The sequence below is a fragment of the Ovis aries genome, chromosome 21 (genome assembly GCF_016772045.2).
Source record: "Ovis aries strain OAR_USU_Benz2616 breed Rambouillet chromosome 21, ARS-UI_Ramb_v3.0, whole genome shotgun sequence".
NCBI classification, from domain to species: domain Eukaryota; kingdom Metazoa; phylum Chordata; class Mammalia; order Artiodactyla; family Bovidae; genus Ovis; species Ovis aries.
In genome coordinates, this window is record NC_056074.1 from 44,103,107 (window position 1) to 44,121,589 (window position 18,483).

The 18,483-nt window shown below is 55.4% G+C and overlaps 1 protein-coding gene across 3 annotated transcripts in view; it reads right to left on the reverse strand.

The window, feature by feature from the left end:
• The window catches only part of SHANK2 (SH3 and multiple ankyrin repeat domains 2), a 513,188-nt gene that overhangs the window by 148,267 nt on the left and 346,438 nt on the right, over positions 1-18,483 (reverse strand). For all 3 annotated transcript variants that reach the window (XM_060404133.1, XM_042238158.2, XM_042238157.2), the window contains 2 exons: positions 15,161-15,243; positions 13,449-13,573 (listed from right to left, as the gene is read on the reverse strand). In XM_060404133.1, the coding sequence (XP_060260116.1) occupies positions 13,449-13,573; positions 15,161-15,243 (208 nt within the window). The remainder of the gene's footprint in view (positions 1-13,448; positions 13,574-15,160; positions 15,244-18,483) is intronic.

Consider the following 18,483-nt stretch of genomic DNA (forward strand, 5'->3'; position numbering starts at 1 on the left):
GCCTTCCCCGCCGTCACTGCCGTCGCTGTTGCTCGTGTTACTTGCGGTCAGCACGTGCAACCTAAGTGCAAGCTCACTTTCCAGAAATTCAGGTTGGTTATAGCTCTTAGCTCACATCTTTAGGAGCTGAACGCCCCTGGTCCTACAGGGGGCTGTGCTCAGTGCACTGGCTCCAAAATGGGCTTCTCAGTTGTCTCAAGAGGTAAAGAACCACCTGCTGATGCAGGAGGCTCGGTCCCTGGGTCGGGAAGGTTCCCCCGAGAAGGAAACGGCAACCCTCTCTAGTATTCTTGCCTGGAAAGTTCCATGGACAGAGGAGCCTGGTGGGCTGCTACAGTCTATGAGGTTGCAAAGAGTTGGACACGGCTGAGTGACTGAGGACACACAAGCTCTCCAGCAGTGACGCTGCCAGTGGGTTTGAGCTCTGTCTCCGTGGCCCGGGGCTCTCTCTCCTCCTTCTGCTCCTGGCTTCTTCCTCCAGGCCCAGCATCAAGATGGTCATTTACTAAGTGCTCACTGAATACCTACCGATTCAACCCAAGGTTCGGTCAGCAGTTCAGATAAACAGTAACTCTCTGACCCAGCAAGCCCACTCTCAGATTCATACACTGAAAATCTGAAAATAGGGACTCAGACAAATACCTGCACACTTTCGTTCACAGCAGTGTTATTCACAAGTAGTCCAAAGGTGAAAACAACCCAAATATCCATCAGCCGATGAATGGATCAACAAAGCGTGGTTCATCCATCATTGGGATATTATTTGGCCATGGAAGGAAAAGACAGGCTGCAACCTTAGAAACACTAAGCTATGTGAAAAGGCCTTGGGCCGTAGGATTCCGCATACACGAGAAGTCCAGAAGAGGCTAATCCATAGAGACAGAAGGCACGGGAGCAGTAGCCTGAGGCTGAGGGGAGTGGGGGAAGGGAGAGTACGTGCTAAGGAAGTACGTGGTTGTCTTTTTGGGGTGACACAACTAGACAGAGGCCAGGGCTGCACAGTACTGTGAATGTACCAAAATGCCCCTGGATTGTATGTCTAAAATTATTGTTGTTCAGTTGCTAAGTTGTGTCCTCCTCTTTGCAACCCCATGAACTGCAGCATGCCAGGCTTTCCTGTCCTTCGCCACCTCCTAGAGATTGCTCAAACTCATGTCCATCGAGTTGGTGACGCCATCCAACTGTCTCATCCCCTGCCGCCCACTCCTCTTGCCCTCAATCTTTCCCAGCATCAGGGTCTTTTCCAATAAGTCACCTCTTTGAGTCAGGTGGCTAAAGCTGACTCTTCAGCTTCAGAGTCAGTTCTTCCAGTGAATATTCAGGACTGATTTCCTTTAGGATTGACTGCTTCGATCTTGCTGTCTAAAGGACTCTCAAGAATCTTCTCCAGCCACAATTCGAAAGCATCAATTCTTCAGCACTCAGCCTTCTTTATGGTCCAGCGCTCACATCCACACACGACTACTGGAAAAACCATAGTTTTGATTACAGGGACCTTTGTCAGCAAAGTGATGTGTGTATTTCGCCACAATAAAAAATGATATACACAAGGAAAAGGGACACGCGGCACACACATAACAAAATGTATCTCTAACAGATACATATGAAGAAATAAAAATCTGAGAAGATAAACCTTGTTGCAGTAACCGTGTCTCTGGGCAGAATCACCTGACTCTCCCTGGGGGACAGACAGCACGAGCATCTGAGAGGCAGGACCATGACACGGCGTGGCACGGGGGCCCCCTCACCTTGTAGCAGCTCTGGGACTCCGAGCCTGCTTGGTGACTTTTCTGGGCCTCAGTTTCCTGCTTTGAGAAATGGGGACAGTGTGAGAACCCATCTCTCAAGTTTCTGATGAGGCCTAAACACGTCGGTACACAACAGAACTCAGCGCTCAGCAATGGCAACTGACACAGGAATGGGCCGGGGAGGATGTCCAGTTCAGTGTTCTTGTTGGGGAGAAATCTAGAAACTTGGGTTGCTGTACCAGGAACCACGCCACCACGCACCCGCCTGGCTCTCAGCAGCCTGCAGCTAGGAGTGACCAGGACAGGTGGCGGTTTCTGGCCAGCTCGAGGGCGGAGCATTGCCCTCCTGCCCTCTTTCTCCCAGCCCCAGCTTCAGCTCTCCAGGATCCGTGCTGGGCACTGGGGGTCCCAGAGCTCACATCTGACCTCACCATAGTGAGTCCCATGGTGGAGAGGTCCCCAGGCAGTGAGACCCTGCCTAGGGGGAGGGGCGGGGTGCCTGGCCTGGCCAAGAAAGCTCTGTAACGCTCCCTCAGGCTAACAACAACAGCAAAAATATTAGCAATGATTCCTCCTGTGCAGACTGGGAGTCTTTTTTGGAGATGAGGACACTGAAGCACAGTGGGATTGTGTGACTTACCCAAGGCCACACAGCACACACGCAGAGGAGCTGGATTTGGACCCAGGTGGGCTGACTCTTGGAATTGTGCTTTTAATCCCTGCTCTAATCTGTTTCTCAAGGGCAGCAGCCCCCAGTCTGGTCTCTCTGCCTTCACCTCCTTTCTTCACAAGGCCCCAGTCCAGGGACTCACAGGCCGCGGCTGTCCCTGTTAAAAGGCCTGAGGTAATTTGCTTCCAGGACAGAGTGAAGTCTCACTACTCAGCTTGGCCTTCAAGGCCTTCCCTGCTCTTCAGGATTCATCTTTCTCATCCTTCCTGGGCCTGCTGATATTTCTCACACATTCCTGCCTCCAAGCATTTATCCAGTCCATGATGGTTGTTTATCTCATGGAGCTTTCAGGCCAGGCAGGGTCGATGACCAGCCAGGCAGAGCAGATGCCCTGGAAATGTTGGGGAGGCTTCCCTGAGGAGGGGCCACTGGGCAGAGAGCTGAGGGTGCACTGGAGTTACCCTGGTGGAGGAGGAGGAGGTGGAAGAGGGGAGACGTCCAGAGAGAGAGTGCGGAGTGGTGGTGAGAGAAAGAGGCAGGGGCGCAAGCTGGTGCTGCGGGTGGCAGGGGGTATGCCGCACATCTGGAAGACCAGGCAGAGAGGGCCACGATCAAGGCTGATCCGCCACTTTCCCCACTCATCCGAATAATCCGTTCCTTCCTCTACACCCTAGCCAGGTTTACAGGCCTCTCTGCCCACTCCCTGCCCCCCACACACTTTGCCCCTCGAGGCAGAGATGGCCTCCTTTCATTTCCAAGACCCCCAGTCCTGCCCACAGAGGGCTGGGCACAGACGATGCACACTGGAAACTTCGCTGTATGAAACGGAAGTTCCCGGGAAAGACCGAAGGGGAAAACTGGCTGGCGGGGGGTTGGTCTCATGCCACTAAAGCAAGGAGACCATTCTCAGGATTTTGCAGCATCAGACAGTAACTGTGGCCTCCTACATCCCCTTCCCCGCCCCTTCCCACTTCAGTTCTACCTACTGTTGGCACACACACCCTCTCATTCCCAAGACTGACAAACTCCGTCAATTAAAAGACCCTACAAGGTATTTAGCACAGGCCTTCCTTCAGTTCATTTGCCAACCTAACCACTTGTATCATGAGACTCCCCACAAAAGGGCACTGCAGAATGAGACAAATCAACGCTAACGAGAGCCTGCAGAGCTCACTGGGAGGTGGGTGAGTGGGAGGAAGGGAGGGAGGGAGGGCAGGTGGAAAAGACCCAGGAGGGCTCCTTGCAGGCAAATCAAGAGGCCCATCAGAGAAGCCTGAACCAGAAGCTTCAGATGTGGCGATCTCAGCTCACTATGCTTTCTGCAAACCTCACCCCTGTCTACACTGGGGATGGGTGTACTGCCTCCTTCATGGGTTGAGAAAGATCATTATAAGACTACATTTCAGTGACCCAGAACATCATCCAGACCCAAGCCTGGAGTCATCTGAGATTCAGAATCTCCCTGGGGGGCTCTGGCAGGCTGTTTCATTATCTGCAAAATGGGCATAAAACACCCACTTCCCCGGAGTGTCCATCACTGAGCATGTGGTTTGGGGTCTCTCTTATACATCAGATACTATGCCAGGCACTAGGCACACAGTAGAGACCAGGTCAGCAGACTGCCCAGCCCAGAGGGAGCAGGTATTCTTAGGAGGAAGACCGACAGCAGTCAACCACCCAACACATGAGAAGATTCTGACAGTGAAGGAAGCAGACAGAGTAAGCTTCAGAGTCGGGGGCAACCGGAGGGAGCCTGGAAGGCCTCCCTGACAAGCTGGCAGTGGTAAAGGGAAGGCTGGCTTTGAGCACAGAACAGCACAGATGCTTAATCACATTGATCCCTTCACCCCTCCTCACAGAAGCGACGTCTCCACCCAGAAGACAAGCACAGTAACTGAATCATAAGCTGCTGTGTCCAGGAAGGCCGAGGACACAGGACACAGAGGCGAGAGGAGAAGAGAATGAGGGAGGGCAAGTGCTGAGCCCTTTCACCAGGCTCCTAACGGGAGGCTCCATCCTCTCAGTTCTCTGGTTCAGCACCCTGGAGAGATCCACCCACCCACCCCTCCCCCTGGATAGATTTCAGCACCCTGGACAGGTCCAAGTCCTGCGAGCTCCAGCACCCTGGACAGGCCTGGCCACGCCACTGTTCCTTCTGTTGCTCTCTTCCACTGACCAGCCGTACAGTCACACCTGCTCAAACTGACACTGCAGACCTTCTCTGGACAAGAAAGCCCCAGTCACCTCTAATCACTCCTCACATCCGCCCTGAATATCTCTGACCTCCCGACATTTCCCTGGAGCCCCCTCCCTCTTCTGTTCTGCCCTTAGGAACTCCATTTATTCACCCAAGTGTTGAGCCACCACCACTTCTTCCATGAAGACCTCTTCCCGATATAAATCAGGGCCTTCACCATATCCTCCTTTTGCCCTCCTTCCAGAATGAGCTTCTCGAGGAACCGTGTCCGATTCATGTCTTTTCTCCCGACAGCACATGCCAGCCCAGCACCCGATGGGCATCCATTGTGTGCTGCAGAAATGAATGAATGAAGTTGCAAAAATGATTTGTACAACTGCCACCAGTTGTTGAGAGCTCACTCTGCCAGAAGCTGCATGCTTCACACACGTTTTTATGAAACTGAAGCCAAGAGATGAAGGGATGTGCCCAAGTTCACACAGAGCCTCGATTCAAACCCAGATCCACAGACCCACAGCCTGTGCCCTTGACCGTGGCGCCTTTCTGTCTCTATCCAACCCAGTGCACTGCCATCTGCCAGTCCCACGGAGCCTGGAGCACGGCAGCCGTGGTCCCCTGAAGTGATTCTGAATCTTTTTTTAGCCTGAAATTGAAATCACTGATGCTTCAAATTAGAACCCCAAAATGAACGAGCCAAGACTTCAGATCTGCAATAGCTAAACCGCCTGCATCCACCTTCTCAGCAGGATTCTGGGCTGCTCTTCAGCCTGGACCACCTGTTCTCAGCCAATATGGAGGACAAAGTGAACTATTTTCTAGGTACAGGAGGGGCTTGTGTCTATGTGCAGGAAAGGGGTCCAGGCTCCCGGGCACTTCCCTTAGAGCAGTGGCCTCTTTAAAACTTCTGAGAGCAAAGACCCCAGTGCTATGGCCTTAGACAGCAAAGATCCCAGTGGTAGGAGCCTTGGAGGGCAAAGACTGGGATGACAGCAGTTTGGCCTGGGCACTGGTATCTTCTGAAGGCAAACAACAGAATCAGCTGAACTCCTCTGTGCTCACTTTAATTTGCTACTAAAGGGATGTCTCTCAACCATCACCGAGAAGATGGCTGGAGGCTCAGACCTCAGCAAAGGCCAGGCAAAAGGATGGAGAGGCAGATCAAGATGGCCACTGCCTCCTCGCCTGCAGTGGCTCAGGAGCTGGCAGCCGAGGTGCTGGGGAGCTGGAGTGGGAAGCTAGCCAGGGGTCCCAGGGCCCTTCCAAAACTAGCACAGCAAGAAGCTGCAGGGCTTCAGAACAGAAACACTCCGTGTTCTGAGGGACCCAGGACAACCATGGGGCCCTGCTTGTCTTTAACATGAAATGGACACAATTTGACCATTAAAGTACTGATGTGATTCAAGGTTGAGAATTCACCAGTAGCCCTAGATTCCTGCTAACATCAGCTAGAATTTGCTCTTCAACTTACTGAATTAAATACCCATTTTAAATGACTTAAATAAGATATTGAGAATCTTGCGGGGTAGGGGAGTAGCAGAGTTCCTGGCCTGGCCACACAGGCCACCAGCAGGACATGTGACGGAGCCTCTCACGATATCCTGGAAGGCAGGGTAGAGAAATGTGAGCCACGTGGCATGGCTGACAAGGATGTTGGCACTGGGGAAATCACAAAGGGCTCTGGCCTCAGCCCTGGGATTTGTCACCAGAGGGTAAAATGGGAATCAGGAGCAGAAATTCCAAGATTACCTAAAAGGCACGCTTGTGCCAAAACAGGATTGAGCAAGGCAGTGAGTGCCCAGGGAGCAGAAATTCAAGCCAAATCTGAAGGTATGCCTGCCAAGGATGTTTGGGGCTTGGGGTGGGGCGGGGCAGGTGCCTGCATTAGCTGGCATCCCTTCCACGGGAGGCACCAGGAAGCTACAGCCAGTGCACTCTTGGCCGGAAGTGCCCAACTGTATGTGCTTGGCCCATGGTGGGTGTGCTCTGTAAGGGCTACATGCTCAGAAGGACAGCGGTAACAACCACCTGTCATCATCACAGCATTATTTTTTACGGAAGTACAGTTGATTTACAATATTGTGTTAATTCCTGCTGCGCAGCAAAGTGGTCCAGTTATTTCAGCGGTGGTGTTCAGTCGCTAAGCCGTGCCCAACTCTTCTGTGACCCCATGAACTGCAGCCACCATGCTCCCTGTCCAGGCAAGAATACTGGAGTGGGTTGCCGTTTTCTTCTCCGGGGGATCTTCCTGACCCAGGGATTGAACCAGAGTCTCCTGCATTGGCAGGTGGGCTCATTTCCCACGAGCCACCAGGGAAGCCCAGTTCAGTTACACATATTTACATATGTATATATACTTTCCATGATGGCTTATCACAGCATATGAATATAGTTCCCTAACTATACAGTGCTGTGCTAAGTCACTTCAGTCGTCTCTCTTTGCGACCCCATGGACTGTAGCCCACCAGGATCCTCTGTCCATAGGATTCTCCAGGCAAGGAGACTGGAGTGGGTTGCCATGCCTTCCTCCAGGGGGTCTTTCCGACCCAGGGATCGAGCCCTCGTCTCTCACATCTCCTGCACTGGCAGGCGGGTTTCTGCCACCAGCACCACTTGGGAAGCCCCAATGTACAGGAGGACCTTGCTATCTGCCAACCCTATATATAGCAGCTTGTTAGCAGCAGCTAACCCCAAACCCCCACTTCATCCCGCTCCCCGCCCCCCCCCCCGGCAGCCGCGTCGGTTTTCTGTGTATGACATTATTACTGGTTCAGCCCATTGTCACTGGCTTCATCTCCTGAGTCAGGCATCATTAATGATGATGAAAGGCAAGAAGAAGATCAGCAACCAATACTGACAGGATACTATGCCCAGCGCTGCTGGCCTTTCACGATCTCCCAGCCAACAAGACGAGCTAACAGCTGCCCGCCTATTTAGAACTCAGGTGGCACATACAGTGGACCCCCGAGCACCGTGTGTTTGAACTGTGTGAGTCCACGTGTACTCTTTTCAATGAATACACAGTCGGCCCTCCATGCCTGCAGGTTCCACACCGTGGATACAGAACCCTCAGATACAGAGGACTGCCATGGCACGGAGATTTTGCTGGAATCAACACCCCCCGCTCCCTGCAGACACACCCAGGGATGACTGGAGTTGGCTTCCGGTGACCGAGCTCACACAACCACCCATTTTGCTGACAGGGATGCTGAGACCCAGGGAATGCGAGCCGACTGCGGCCGGGCAGAACCACCCATCAGGAATCACCTGGACTTTATTTACTCTCCTCCCTGTAATACTTAATTTTCAAGCTGAGGAGACTGACTGATTATCACCAGGTTGTAACAATTGTTTACACCTCCAGCTGGGCTGAAAGTAACGATTTGGACAAACAGGCTCTAGGGTCTGCATGACATTCTCCAAGTCGGGGTTCTCAAGCAGCAGTCTAACAAACATTTCATAAGGTACTCAAACGGCCCCTAAGGAAAACACCAGGGCCTCCCTCAGCGTCCTCACTTCAACGCAAACTGAGACTATAATGCAGTTCCAGGCCATCTTTAGTACAAGTATTTAATACCAGGAAAAGTAATTAGAAAACTCAAGCATCACTTTTCAAGGATGAAGGATATTGCTGCCTGCTTTAATTGCAAGGGAAAACCTATTTAGGGAAATGAACACAAAACCAAGATTGGCCACTTCAGGACGAAGACAACAATCACAAAAACCATGGGAGTCTCCAGTGCTGCGTGAGCTGGGGAGGGGTAGCCCCAGGAAAACAACTAATGCCCAGGAAAAGTGCACCCCTGAAAGCAGACAGTCCCTCCTGGGGCAGGGAGGCTGAGACAGCGCTCATCTCTGTGAGACAGCTTCTTCTAAGGAACAATTCGCTGTTTATGAAATGAATCCCTGTCAACAATCAATTATTGTCATTCTAGAAAATCTGAGAAACAGAAGTCTGCCAAACAGAAAATAGCCACACACGATCCCGTCACCTACGGGTTAACATTTTCTTTCCTGACTTTTTTCTATGGTTATTTTGGGGCGAGGTGGTACAATTCAGATGATGCCGTGCAGATAACTTCAATTCTTCCCTCTTCACCTAATGTAAGACAACTGTTTCCTGTTGGTTGGAAGAACTTCTTGCAAGCGCAAGTTTTGATGCTTTCTTTTACACCCACAACAGACGCACGGTACCCCCTTAACCATTCCCCGTGACTGCCACCCCTTTCTCTTTGAGGCACTGTGATCTCACCCTGGTTTTCTCTTTTAAGATCATTCCCTTAGGATGGGTTCCTAGATGTAAAATTCCTGGTTCAGCCTTATTATTACACACGGTCACATCGATTTCTAAAAAGTTTATGGCAATTTATTCTTTCGTGTAGCAACCTAGAAGTGCCGTCACCAGCGATGGGTATAGTAATAATAAAAAAAAAGCGTTTGCTAATTTGAAAGTAACACTGGCATCTCACTGTTTGTACCTGTTCTTACTCCATGCCTATGGGCACGTCCAGTGCATCAAAGCGCCTCCCAGCATCTCTGGACAGTCGTGTTCTTGACTCACACAGCCTGGGTTGGAATTCCAGTTCACCTGCCGTGTGACCCTGGGCAAGTGACTGAACCTCCCTGAGCCCCAGTCTCATCTGTAATATGGAGATGACACGGATGTTATTTTGCGGGATTACTATGAAGGCTGGACGCGCAGGGAAATGCCTGGCAGATATACCCGTGATTATAAATAAGGATATGAGCCTGTTGTTGTATTTGCTGTAACACTGCTTACTCTTTCGATGTTTACTGTTTAGCTGTATCATGGGCGAGTTTTGAGATATAAGATATTTTAGTTTACACTAAAGTAAAGCAGGAAACAAAGCTTAGGCTTCCAAATGGGGAGGTCTGTGGAGGAAAGCCAGTCCTGGTCTTGAGACAACGAGATAAGCACAGTGCCTGCTTCCAATTTTTTGTTAGAATGCTAAATTAAAAGGTTCAAATAGCCACCGCAACGAGGCTAGATGGTCTTCATCTTGCCTGCCCACTGGAACCCCTGGCATCATCACTGAAGCACCCTAAAAACACCGATGCTCCTGCCCCGTGATTCTGACCGTGCAGGTGTGTGTTGAGCCCAGGTTTCAGGGTCTCTGGGAGGTCTGCAGGTGACCCTGGTGCCCAGCTAAGCTTCACTGGGCGAGGCTGGGGGTTGCTCCAGTTTGTTGAGTCCCTGCAGGAATCCAAATGACATCCCCATCTCCGGTCTCTTGAATTACTCCACGCGAAACTGTCACCCGTGACATCTACGTCCTCCTGATAACTCCTCACAAGCGGCTCCTCCTGCCCCACCTTGTGGGCTTGAGGAGCCTTCACCCAGATAATCTCAAAGAAACAGCAGACGGACTATGTTCAACACACTGCGCTTGAGGCGGACTCTGCCTCTGGACTCTTCAACTTCAACTCTCCGGCAAGCTTCGCCGGTATTTAATTGGGTTTCCTGTTTTAACCAAAAGAGACGTGGGCCTGAATCATTCCTGGCCGGATGGTGGCCCAACCTCACACTGGGCCTGCGAGCAAGGAACCATGCCCTGACTCCGCCACCTGCCTCCCTCTCTGAGCTGTCACTGCCCCCGCCCACCCCGCCGAGCATCGCCTCCCCCAGTTCCCAGAGGGACAGTCGGCTCCCACTCTGCCCACTCCCGCCACCCCTAAGGGCTCTCTGGGGAAGCTTCAGTGTCACCGGCCATCCAGGGGGCTCTGGCCCATCAAACTGATCTGAAAATGGTAAACACACATGGTCTGCGGAGCCACCTGTTTGAACGTCCCCATGCACGGAGCACCCACTCCCTGCCCTCCAGCCTGAGGGAGCTTTCCACACTGCTCACACTAAGACCCATCCCCAGCTGGAAGACAGCCTTTTTCCACGGAGCTCCACTCAGAGTTTGGCTTGTCGGCGGGAGGGGAGGGGCGTGGTCATCAAAGAAACAGCACCAATAGCTAAAGACAGGCTCCTTCTTCCCAAAAGTCAGGGCAGGGAGAGAAAATTTAGAGAGTGGGCACCCCAGAAACACATGCATGAAGGAAACCTTTCTTGACAGGGGTCAATGCCCTGTGTGTGAGCATCCTGACAAAGTCCAAGAGGGGAAAATGACACTCGGGAGACGCTGAAGACTTTAGAGTGGGAGCATTCACTTCAGAAGCTGCCCCTTGGTCCCAAGGTTCAAACTGCTGCATGGGTCTTCATAGAGAAAATAAATATCGGACAGGCTTTGCGCTCCTTTCCAACAGCAGAGAGAAAGGAAAGCTTGTGCGTGGGAGGAAGGGATGTGGACGGATGTGGCCAGTTCGCCCACACTTGCAACCTGAAGCCAGGAACCTGCACTTGACCAAGAGTCTAGAAACTCCAGCTTCCAGCATGGCTTCCATTCAAGCCAAAGATCCATCAAGGCACGTGAGTATGTTTAAAACAATCTTTCCAAGGCTGAGGCTTTTCACTGAAAATCACAGAAAAATTTTCTGTTGGAAAAAACATGCACCTCTGGGGCTATATGTGATTTTACTATTCCAGGGGTGCGATCGGGCAGCTAGGAAACCAACTCAATGGAGAGCCTCGGTCTTTCAAACCCAAGCACCTGAAGGAGAATCTGTGAGCCCCCATGAATGAAACCTTGGCATGAAACAGGAGGAGCCAGTTCCCAGCGCTGCCCCCCGGCTGCCCCTGCCCCGTGCCCTCTTTAGAGGAGCACCCCTGGGGCGCAGCCTGCTATGGCCTGGGGCTGTCTGGGGCCCATTCCTCCTTCAGGTCATAAGAAGACCAACAGAACCTTAAGGCAGCTCTGGGCCAGCCATGCCTGGAATCCTGGAATTCAGAGGTCACCCAGAATATGAAAGCTGTTCCAAAATGGCAAACATGTTTGCATATCAGAGGTTAAAAGCAATGTCAGAGGAGATGCTTTGAAAACAGAAGGGCACAAATTCTTCATGCTCCTGATTTCTACGGAGCCCTCCAGCCGACCCGGGCGGCCTGCCTTCTTCCCCGGCCCAGGCGAGTGCTGCGGACCCGTCTGCCAACCCAACGTAGCTCTGCTGCCTGGGAGAGGGGTGGGCCCGGCGCACGCTCCACAGCTGCCCCACGCACGCTCCACAGCTGCCCCACGCTTCTTTACTGACTAGTTTTATCAAGGAAACAATCCGACGAGCCTCACTACCAGGAATGCTCCTGCATCTGCAGCCCTCATTTATAATTTAAAACCAAGAACCAGCAACAGCTTTGTCACCCTACTGGATTCTCTGCCTCTCTCAGACACACACACACACACAGACACACACAGACACACACACACAGGAGAGGAACTTACATCACAACTGCACCCTACAGGAGATGATTCAGCCCCGTCTCTCTGCATTTTCATGAGGTTACAAATCGAGTTAACCCGTGAAATCACCGCGGGCTCCAGTCTCCACCATGCTGGATATGCATTTCACAGCTTCAAAGAAATAAGAACCTGAAGAAGCACAAGTCTTCATCTGAGCCAGGCTCTGATTGGTCAGTAATCACTTAAATACACTTTTTTTTTTTTCCCCCCAGCACATAAAGGGACACCAACACATGATGCCTAGAAGAAGGTAAAGCACCTTCTCCATTTTACCTGGGTCTCTCTTCTAACAGCATCTTTCCTTCTGGATTTCCATCCTTAGAAACATCCTCCTTAGAAGCACCCAGGAGATCATGAACGGAATTGCAGCTCAGAAAGCACTCTTGGAAGCTGAGGCATATCAGAGGCGAATGGCTTCCAGCGGCTGTCTCGCCATGGCCTGGATCTCCTCCTTTCCAGAATGAACAGGTGTCTGGCCGGCCCCACAGCGGAGGCCCTGAGCGCCACACTGAGACCGCACACCCAGTCTTCCCGCCTGCGGTGCCTTTCCAGAGCAGACGAGACAGGGCTGAGGGTGAGCCCCGAGGAATGCTCTTCCCAGAAACGTGGACTCCCAGTGGGGGCCATCTAAACTTACCAAGCATCTTAGAACATTTTCAAGGCACAACGTATTCTTCTATTATTGATATTTCCAAAGAGTAACACGTTCCTTTGAAAGTGACACCTAAACCCGCAGAAGGCAGGGAGCTCAGGGGTGCCAGGAGGTTGGCACCTCGTGCACACCAACATGGCAACTCCAGGTAAGACTTGAAGCAGCTGGGAACTCACGTCTAGTGGGAGTTTTTAAATGAAGAGAGTGCTCCCTCCATTCACCTATTAGCAAAAGCTGGTTTTCACAGCATCTAAATTTACAAGCTTCCTTTTGGCACAATGAGCTCCAGCCACCCGACTTGCCCAGGCTCCTCGGTCCTTGAAGACCATCACCCATCCGACAGGCCAGTTACTTCGACTTGAAAATCAAGACTCTCAACCACCAACATTACAGACCTCATGGGAGCGAGACCCACGGCACCGTGCTTTCCACCTGCCCTGGGGGCACAAGTGTGGGCCGTGGCTTCTCTTGGGTCTGTTCATACAGTCTCAGCTAAGCTACCCACAGATCGGCACAGGTCCCTGACATCAGGGCAACCAGCTTCCTCTTACTTCTACCTTCTACTTCAAGATCAACAGCCAAGCTGCAGACACTGCCAGCCTCCAAAGAGATAAAACCAAGTCCTCAAAGACAATCCCAACATGCTGTCCGCAGGAAATGGCATCCACCGTAGGTGGGAACAGCCGAGGGAGCCCCCATCCAAGGCAGCCTCCACACGTGCCCCCGGCCTGGACCACTGGCCACACCATCAAGACCACAGACCCAACCCCAAGAGAGCCGGCGCTCTCCCCAGGCCGAAGGAGACGAACACCAGTGTCCCTACCTCAATCAAGAAGTCCCCGGTCCTCAGTCCGGCTTGCCATGCCACCCCGCCTTCATCCACAGACTCCAGGTACTGCAGGGCCGGGAACGCCGGCGTGGGTGTGAATTCTTCGATGGGCGTATCCGCTGGGAAGACAAGGTGTACCTCGTTACAAGGCTGGGAGATGTTTGCAGGTTGGTAGCCCAGGCCTCCCACGGGACCCTGGGCGGAAGCCGGCCCCGTGTCTCCGTGGGAAGCGGGTGGCCCAGGCCAGCTCTGCCCTGGGAAGGGGCTGACACTCATGGTCATGGGCCGACACCAACTCAAGCAATGGACCCGACTGCTTCCTGGTGCCTCTCGGCCTCTGCGCTGAAGACACATGGGATGCCGTGCTCCCCGGTCCAGGTCTATATGTACACGCCTGTCATTTTCTTTAAAAGCATCAGTGACTAAACATTTTCGGTTCTAAAAATGGAAAAGTTCCCCCATAACCACATGGAGCCACAGAAACACCACACTGAGCCGCTTGCCAAACCTACATCCACGTAGACTCGCAGCCAAGGGAATTCAACTTGGAGCGTGGACGGGACAGAACGCTGACCCAGTGGGTGGCTGCAGATTTGGAATCTGCTCATGAGCCCTCTCTGCCGGAAGCCCGGCTCCCTGTGGCCACTCTGCAGCCAGTGTCCACGGGAGGGCTGGGTCCCCGCTGCTCAGCAGAGCCAGCATTGGCTTCCGGGGCAGGGGGCCCAGAGCCTCAGAGCCAAACTCTGGGGCAAGAGGTGGACGCTCCTGGGTGGTCCCGAGGGGCTGGGGGGCAGGGGGAGGAAGCTGGCCTCGGCCGGGGGAGGGGAGACTCCACATAGCCATGGACACACCGGGGCAGAGGATCTCCCCCTCCCCGTGGACGGGCCGCTGCCTGGGCAGCCAGAGCCTGGAGCAGCTGGGGCTGGCTCCAGGGCAGGAGGCCTCCTCCCCGCAGCACAGTGCGGGACCCCCCCCCCACCGCAGCCCTGAGGCTCCGAGATCAAACTTGTACATGGTTTCCCCACACACGCGGGGCACAGATGTCTCCTCTCACAGGGAGGCGATGCCATTTTGTTTCATTTTGGCAGGGGAGGGCCTCCAGAGTTCAGGGCTGCGGGGGGGCCGCACTGCCGAGGACCAGGTTCCCGGAGCCCCCCACTGTGGGCCACGTGACGCGTGTGCTGCTGGCTGGGCCACGGCGGAGGGGACCATCTTGCCACATTCCCTTTGCAAAGTCACCTTAGAGGCGGGCGCCCAGCCGCCTGCCGCACTCAGGGGCTGAAGCCCACTCCCAGAACGGGGCACTTTGGAAATCCCCGAAGGGAACTCGGGACTGGGTAATTCTGGGCGACTGAGACCAGGAGCTCTGAAGCCAGTCACAACCGGACTGAACCAAGCCACAAAATAGACGAAACCCATGAATTAAAGAAAAAGAAAGTGGGGGGAGGGAGAGAGAAAGAGGAAAGAGAGGGAGGAGAAGGAGCTTGTTCGGAGCAATACTGTGTACAGAAAATTGGAAATATTCCTAAAGGAAGCTCCGGTGTTTAAAAAGGCAGGATGTGGAAGAACATGGTTGTCTAGCAACCGAGTACCCCCAGGAAAAGGGCTTCTTTCTGAGCTGGGGAACGTTTTTCATACAGGCGTGTACACACACAGACACACACACACATGTGAAGGCACCCAGGCAGGGAGCCGCCGGCTCTTACCTTTCGCCCCTCGGAGCACGAATCCGAAGCCCTCATTGTCTTTCTTCTGCAGGACGACGGTCTTCTCCTCGATAACGCAGTCGCTGTAGAGAGAGTTCCGGGGACAGCGCCCATTATTGTAGCCCGTCAACATCACCGCGGCCGAGGCTCCGCCGGGGACGTTCATCATCGTAGCCAATTAATCACCCCAGCTCGCCCGACCCAGGCAGGCAGCGTGGAGACGGCGAGCCGGCGCAGGAGGAGCGGAGGCAGCTGGGGGCAGGCTAACGGGAGGGGCGGGCTCGGAGCGGGGGGCCGGGCGGAGCGGGCGCGAGCGGGAGGCAGGAGTCATGCACGGCGGCGGCGGCGGCGCGGGCGGGCCCCGGGCGCCCCGGCACGGCGAGCGGCCCGCGGGCGCGGGGGGCGCGGCGCGCGCGGGGCCCGGCCGCACGCGGCGCCCTGGCCGGCGCGGGGCCCTCGGCCGGCGGAGACATGAGGCAGCGGTTTTCCTTTTCCTTTTCTTCCCGAAGGGCTTTTTTTTTGTTGTTTGTACAGAAGCCGCCGATTCTCTGCGATCCCTCGCAGCCGCGGCCGCCCCGGGAGGCGCGGCGACCCCTCCCTCCGGTCCGGGGGCGCGCTGGGCCCCGCTCGCTCTTGCGCGGAGCCCACAAGGCTGCTGGCGGCTCGGCGGCGTCACGCCGGCCGCGCAGAGGAACCGCAGGCCCGCGGAGGGGGCGGCCGGCGGGCGGGAGGGGGGGCTTCCAGCGGAAGGGGGCAGGTCACTCCAGCCCGGGCTCCTTGGGGCGGGGGGCGGTGGGGAGGAAGGGGCTGCGGGCTCCCGCTGCAGCCACACCAGCCGCCGGTTGGCACAGCTCTTTTCTTAAAGGAAAGAAACCCGAAAAGCTCCAACTTTGCTTTGGTCGCCAAAGCCTCCCACCATCCACAGGACGGGCGCGTCGCCAGTTGATTGCCGCCCCGCAGCACCCATCACCGGGAACAGGGGAACCCCGCGGACCCCCCCCCCCCCACCTTCCGGGGCTGCCTCCCTCCAGGAGTCCCCGCTGCCCCGGAAGTAAGTCAGGGGGGAGGGGGAGGGACGCTGGGGTGGGGGTGGGGCAGAGAGGAGGCTTTCTCCAGGGTCCTTAGGGGCTGGCTGGTGGGAGGGCAGGGTGAGGGGGAAGGGCCCCGGCCCCGAGGGAGAGGCCCAGGATGCCGACTGGGATCGCTTGGACGGGGCTCCAGGTCCCGGGACTGAAGGTCAGCTCTGCCCAGCGCTGGGTCTGCCACCTGCAGGAAGGCCTCGGCCTCAGCTTTGCGGGAGCAGCCCAGGTGGGCAGTCAGGAGGAGGAAGGACAGGGCTGCTGGGACCCAGCGCTGGGCAGTAACAGAGAACATTGCCTTGCAGGGATGGAGGAGCCTGGGAGCTCCCTAGAGGTGGGGGGCTGCGGCCCGAGGACACACAGGTGTCCTGCCCCACTCCTGAGCCCGCAGCCCGCACATCGGAGGCCGCACAAAGGAACTCACGGGTGTGACCCTATCCTCCAGGAAAGGGCCAGAGCGGCAGACTGCACCATCCCGGATGGCCGCCGTCCAGGGTGGTCTAGGAACTTGGGAGGAGGGGCTGAGTCCCTGGGCACTGGCTCTGCCTCCCGCCCTGGGGCTCAGCCTGGCGGGTCGGTACAGGAGCCCTAGGTCTGGGAGCTCAGCCCCCGCGGCTCACCAGACGAGGGCTGAACATGGCCAGGAGTCCAGGCCTGGGAGCCTGTGGGCAGGTCACGTGCTGGCCTGGCCTTAGCCGGAGACCTGGCTCTCTGAGCCTCAGGCCCCCTTACATCACAGCATGCTGAGAACAAGCCGCAGGCCTCCCGGGACTCCCGTGAGGTCAGACTGGAGGATGCCCACAGCCTGCGGTGGGACCGAGAGCCCCAGGGAGCGATTGGGTTAACCGCCATCCACTTGGCGGGGAGCCAGCACCTGGGATCCGCAGGAGGGGGTGGGGCAGAGCTGGGCACCTGGTGCTCGAAGGAGCGGACCCCCCCACTAGCCTCTCCACTTTCCATCCTGTGCCTTCCTCAACCAGAACACAGACGCAACTGTCTCCCGCCCACCTGCGAACGCCTCAGGCTGGAGGGCTCCTCAGGTGCTAGCCCACCACCCACTCGGGCCGCTTCCCCAGGCAGCTGCAGCCTTGCCTTCTGCCCCTGCTCGTCCCCCTGCAGGAGCTCTTTGAAACCCTGCCACGACGATGCCACTCTGAGGGGCCGGAGCCCTGCGGTTCCCTGGGGACCCATGTGGCCCCCGACACCCGTCTCTGCCTGGCTCCAAGGCAAACCTGTTCCGCTTTCCATCATGAGGCCCTACCGTGGGCCAGCTCCTCTGCCCACCGCACAGACAGCACCCCCCGACAGCCTTTTAGCTGTCCCCCATGCTGGGGGAGCTTGTTGGGGACAGTGTGGCTGTCTGGATGCAGCTGGCACCCTCCCCACTGGCCGCACAGGGCAGGGGCGTCGGGCGTGGTGGGTGGTGTTACACAGGGCCCAGCTCGGATCCTGGCTCTGCTCTGACCCCAGGGGCACTCCGACCTTTGGAACCTCAGGGTCCCGCTTGGCAAAGTGGGAATAATAGCAAGGCATGCCTTGTGGACTTCAGGAGGGGTTAGCAAAGACCCCACCTGAGCCCAGGTAGGCTGCCCCGCTGTGTCATCCTGCTCGCTGAGGAAACGCCAGACTCCTTCGTCTCCGATATGAGGGACAGTCCCAACTTTTCTTTCCTGCATTAGTTCAGGAACTGAACAGCCCCTGGCTCCCTGCCCATCACGACCCATCTCAATTTCATTCACAGACAGACCTGGGTTTGAATCCTGACCCAGGCACTTGCCAGCTTAGCTTATCAGACCTCACTTTTCCCATCTGCAGAGTGGGAGCACTCATACCCTCCTTGCAGGGACTCTGCGGAGCAGGTGAGGGCAGTGCCCCCTGCAACAGGGAGAAAGCGCTCTCATCAGCATTGCCACGTGCGGCTCTCCCCAGGAGACCGTGACTGCGTCCTGGGGGTTATCCAGCACGGCGCCACGTGGAATGGAGCAAAATGGGCAAGGAACACAGCGTGGAGAACAGGGGTGGCCGCGTCAGGGGCTGAAGGGAGGCCACAGGGTTTTGAGTGAAGAGGTCTCCGGGTCAGTCCCCATTATCCACAGAGGGCAGGGCAGTTCAGCATTGTGGAGTGCCTACTGTATGCAGCTAGCTAGGCCTAGGAAGTAGAAAGGCAGGCTCAGGCTGATGGAAACCCGCAATCTCGGTAGCAATCCGTGAAAAGCAATAGAAACTCCAACACAAGAGTCATTC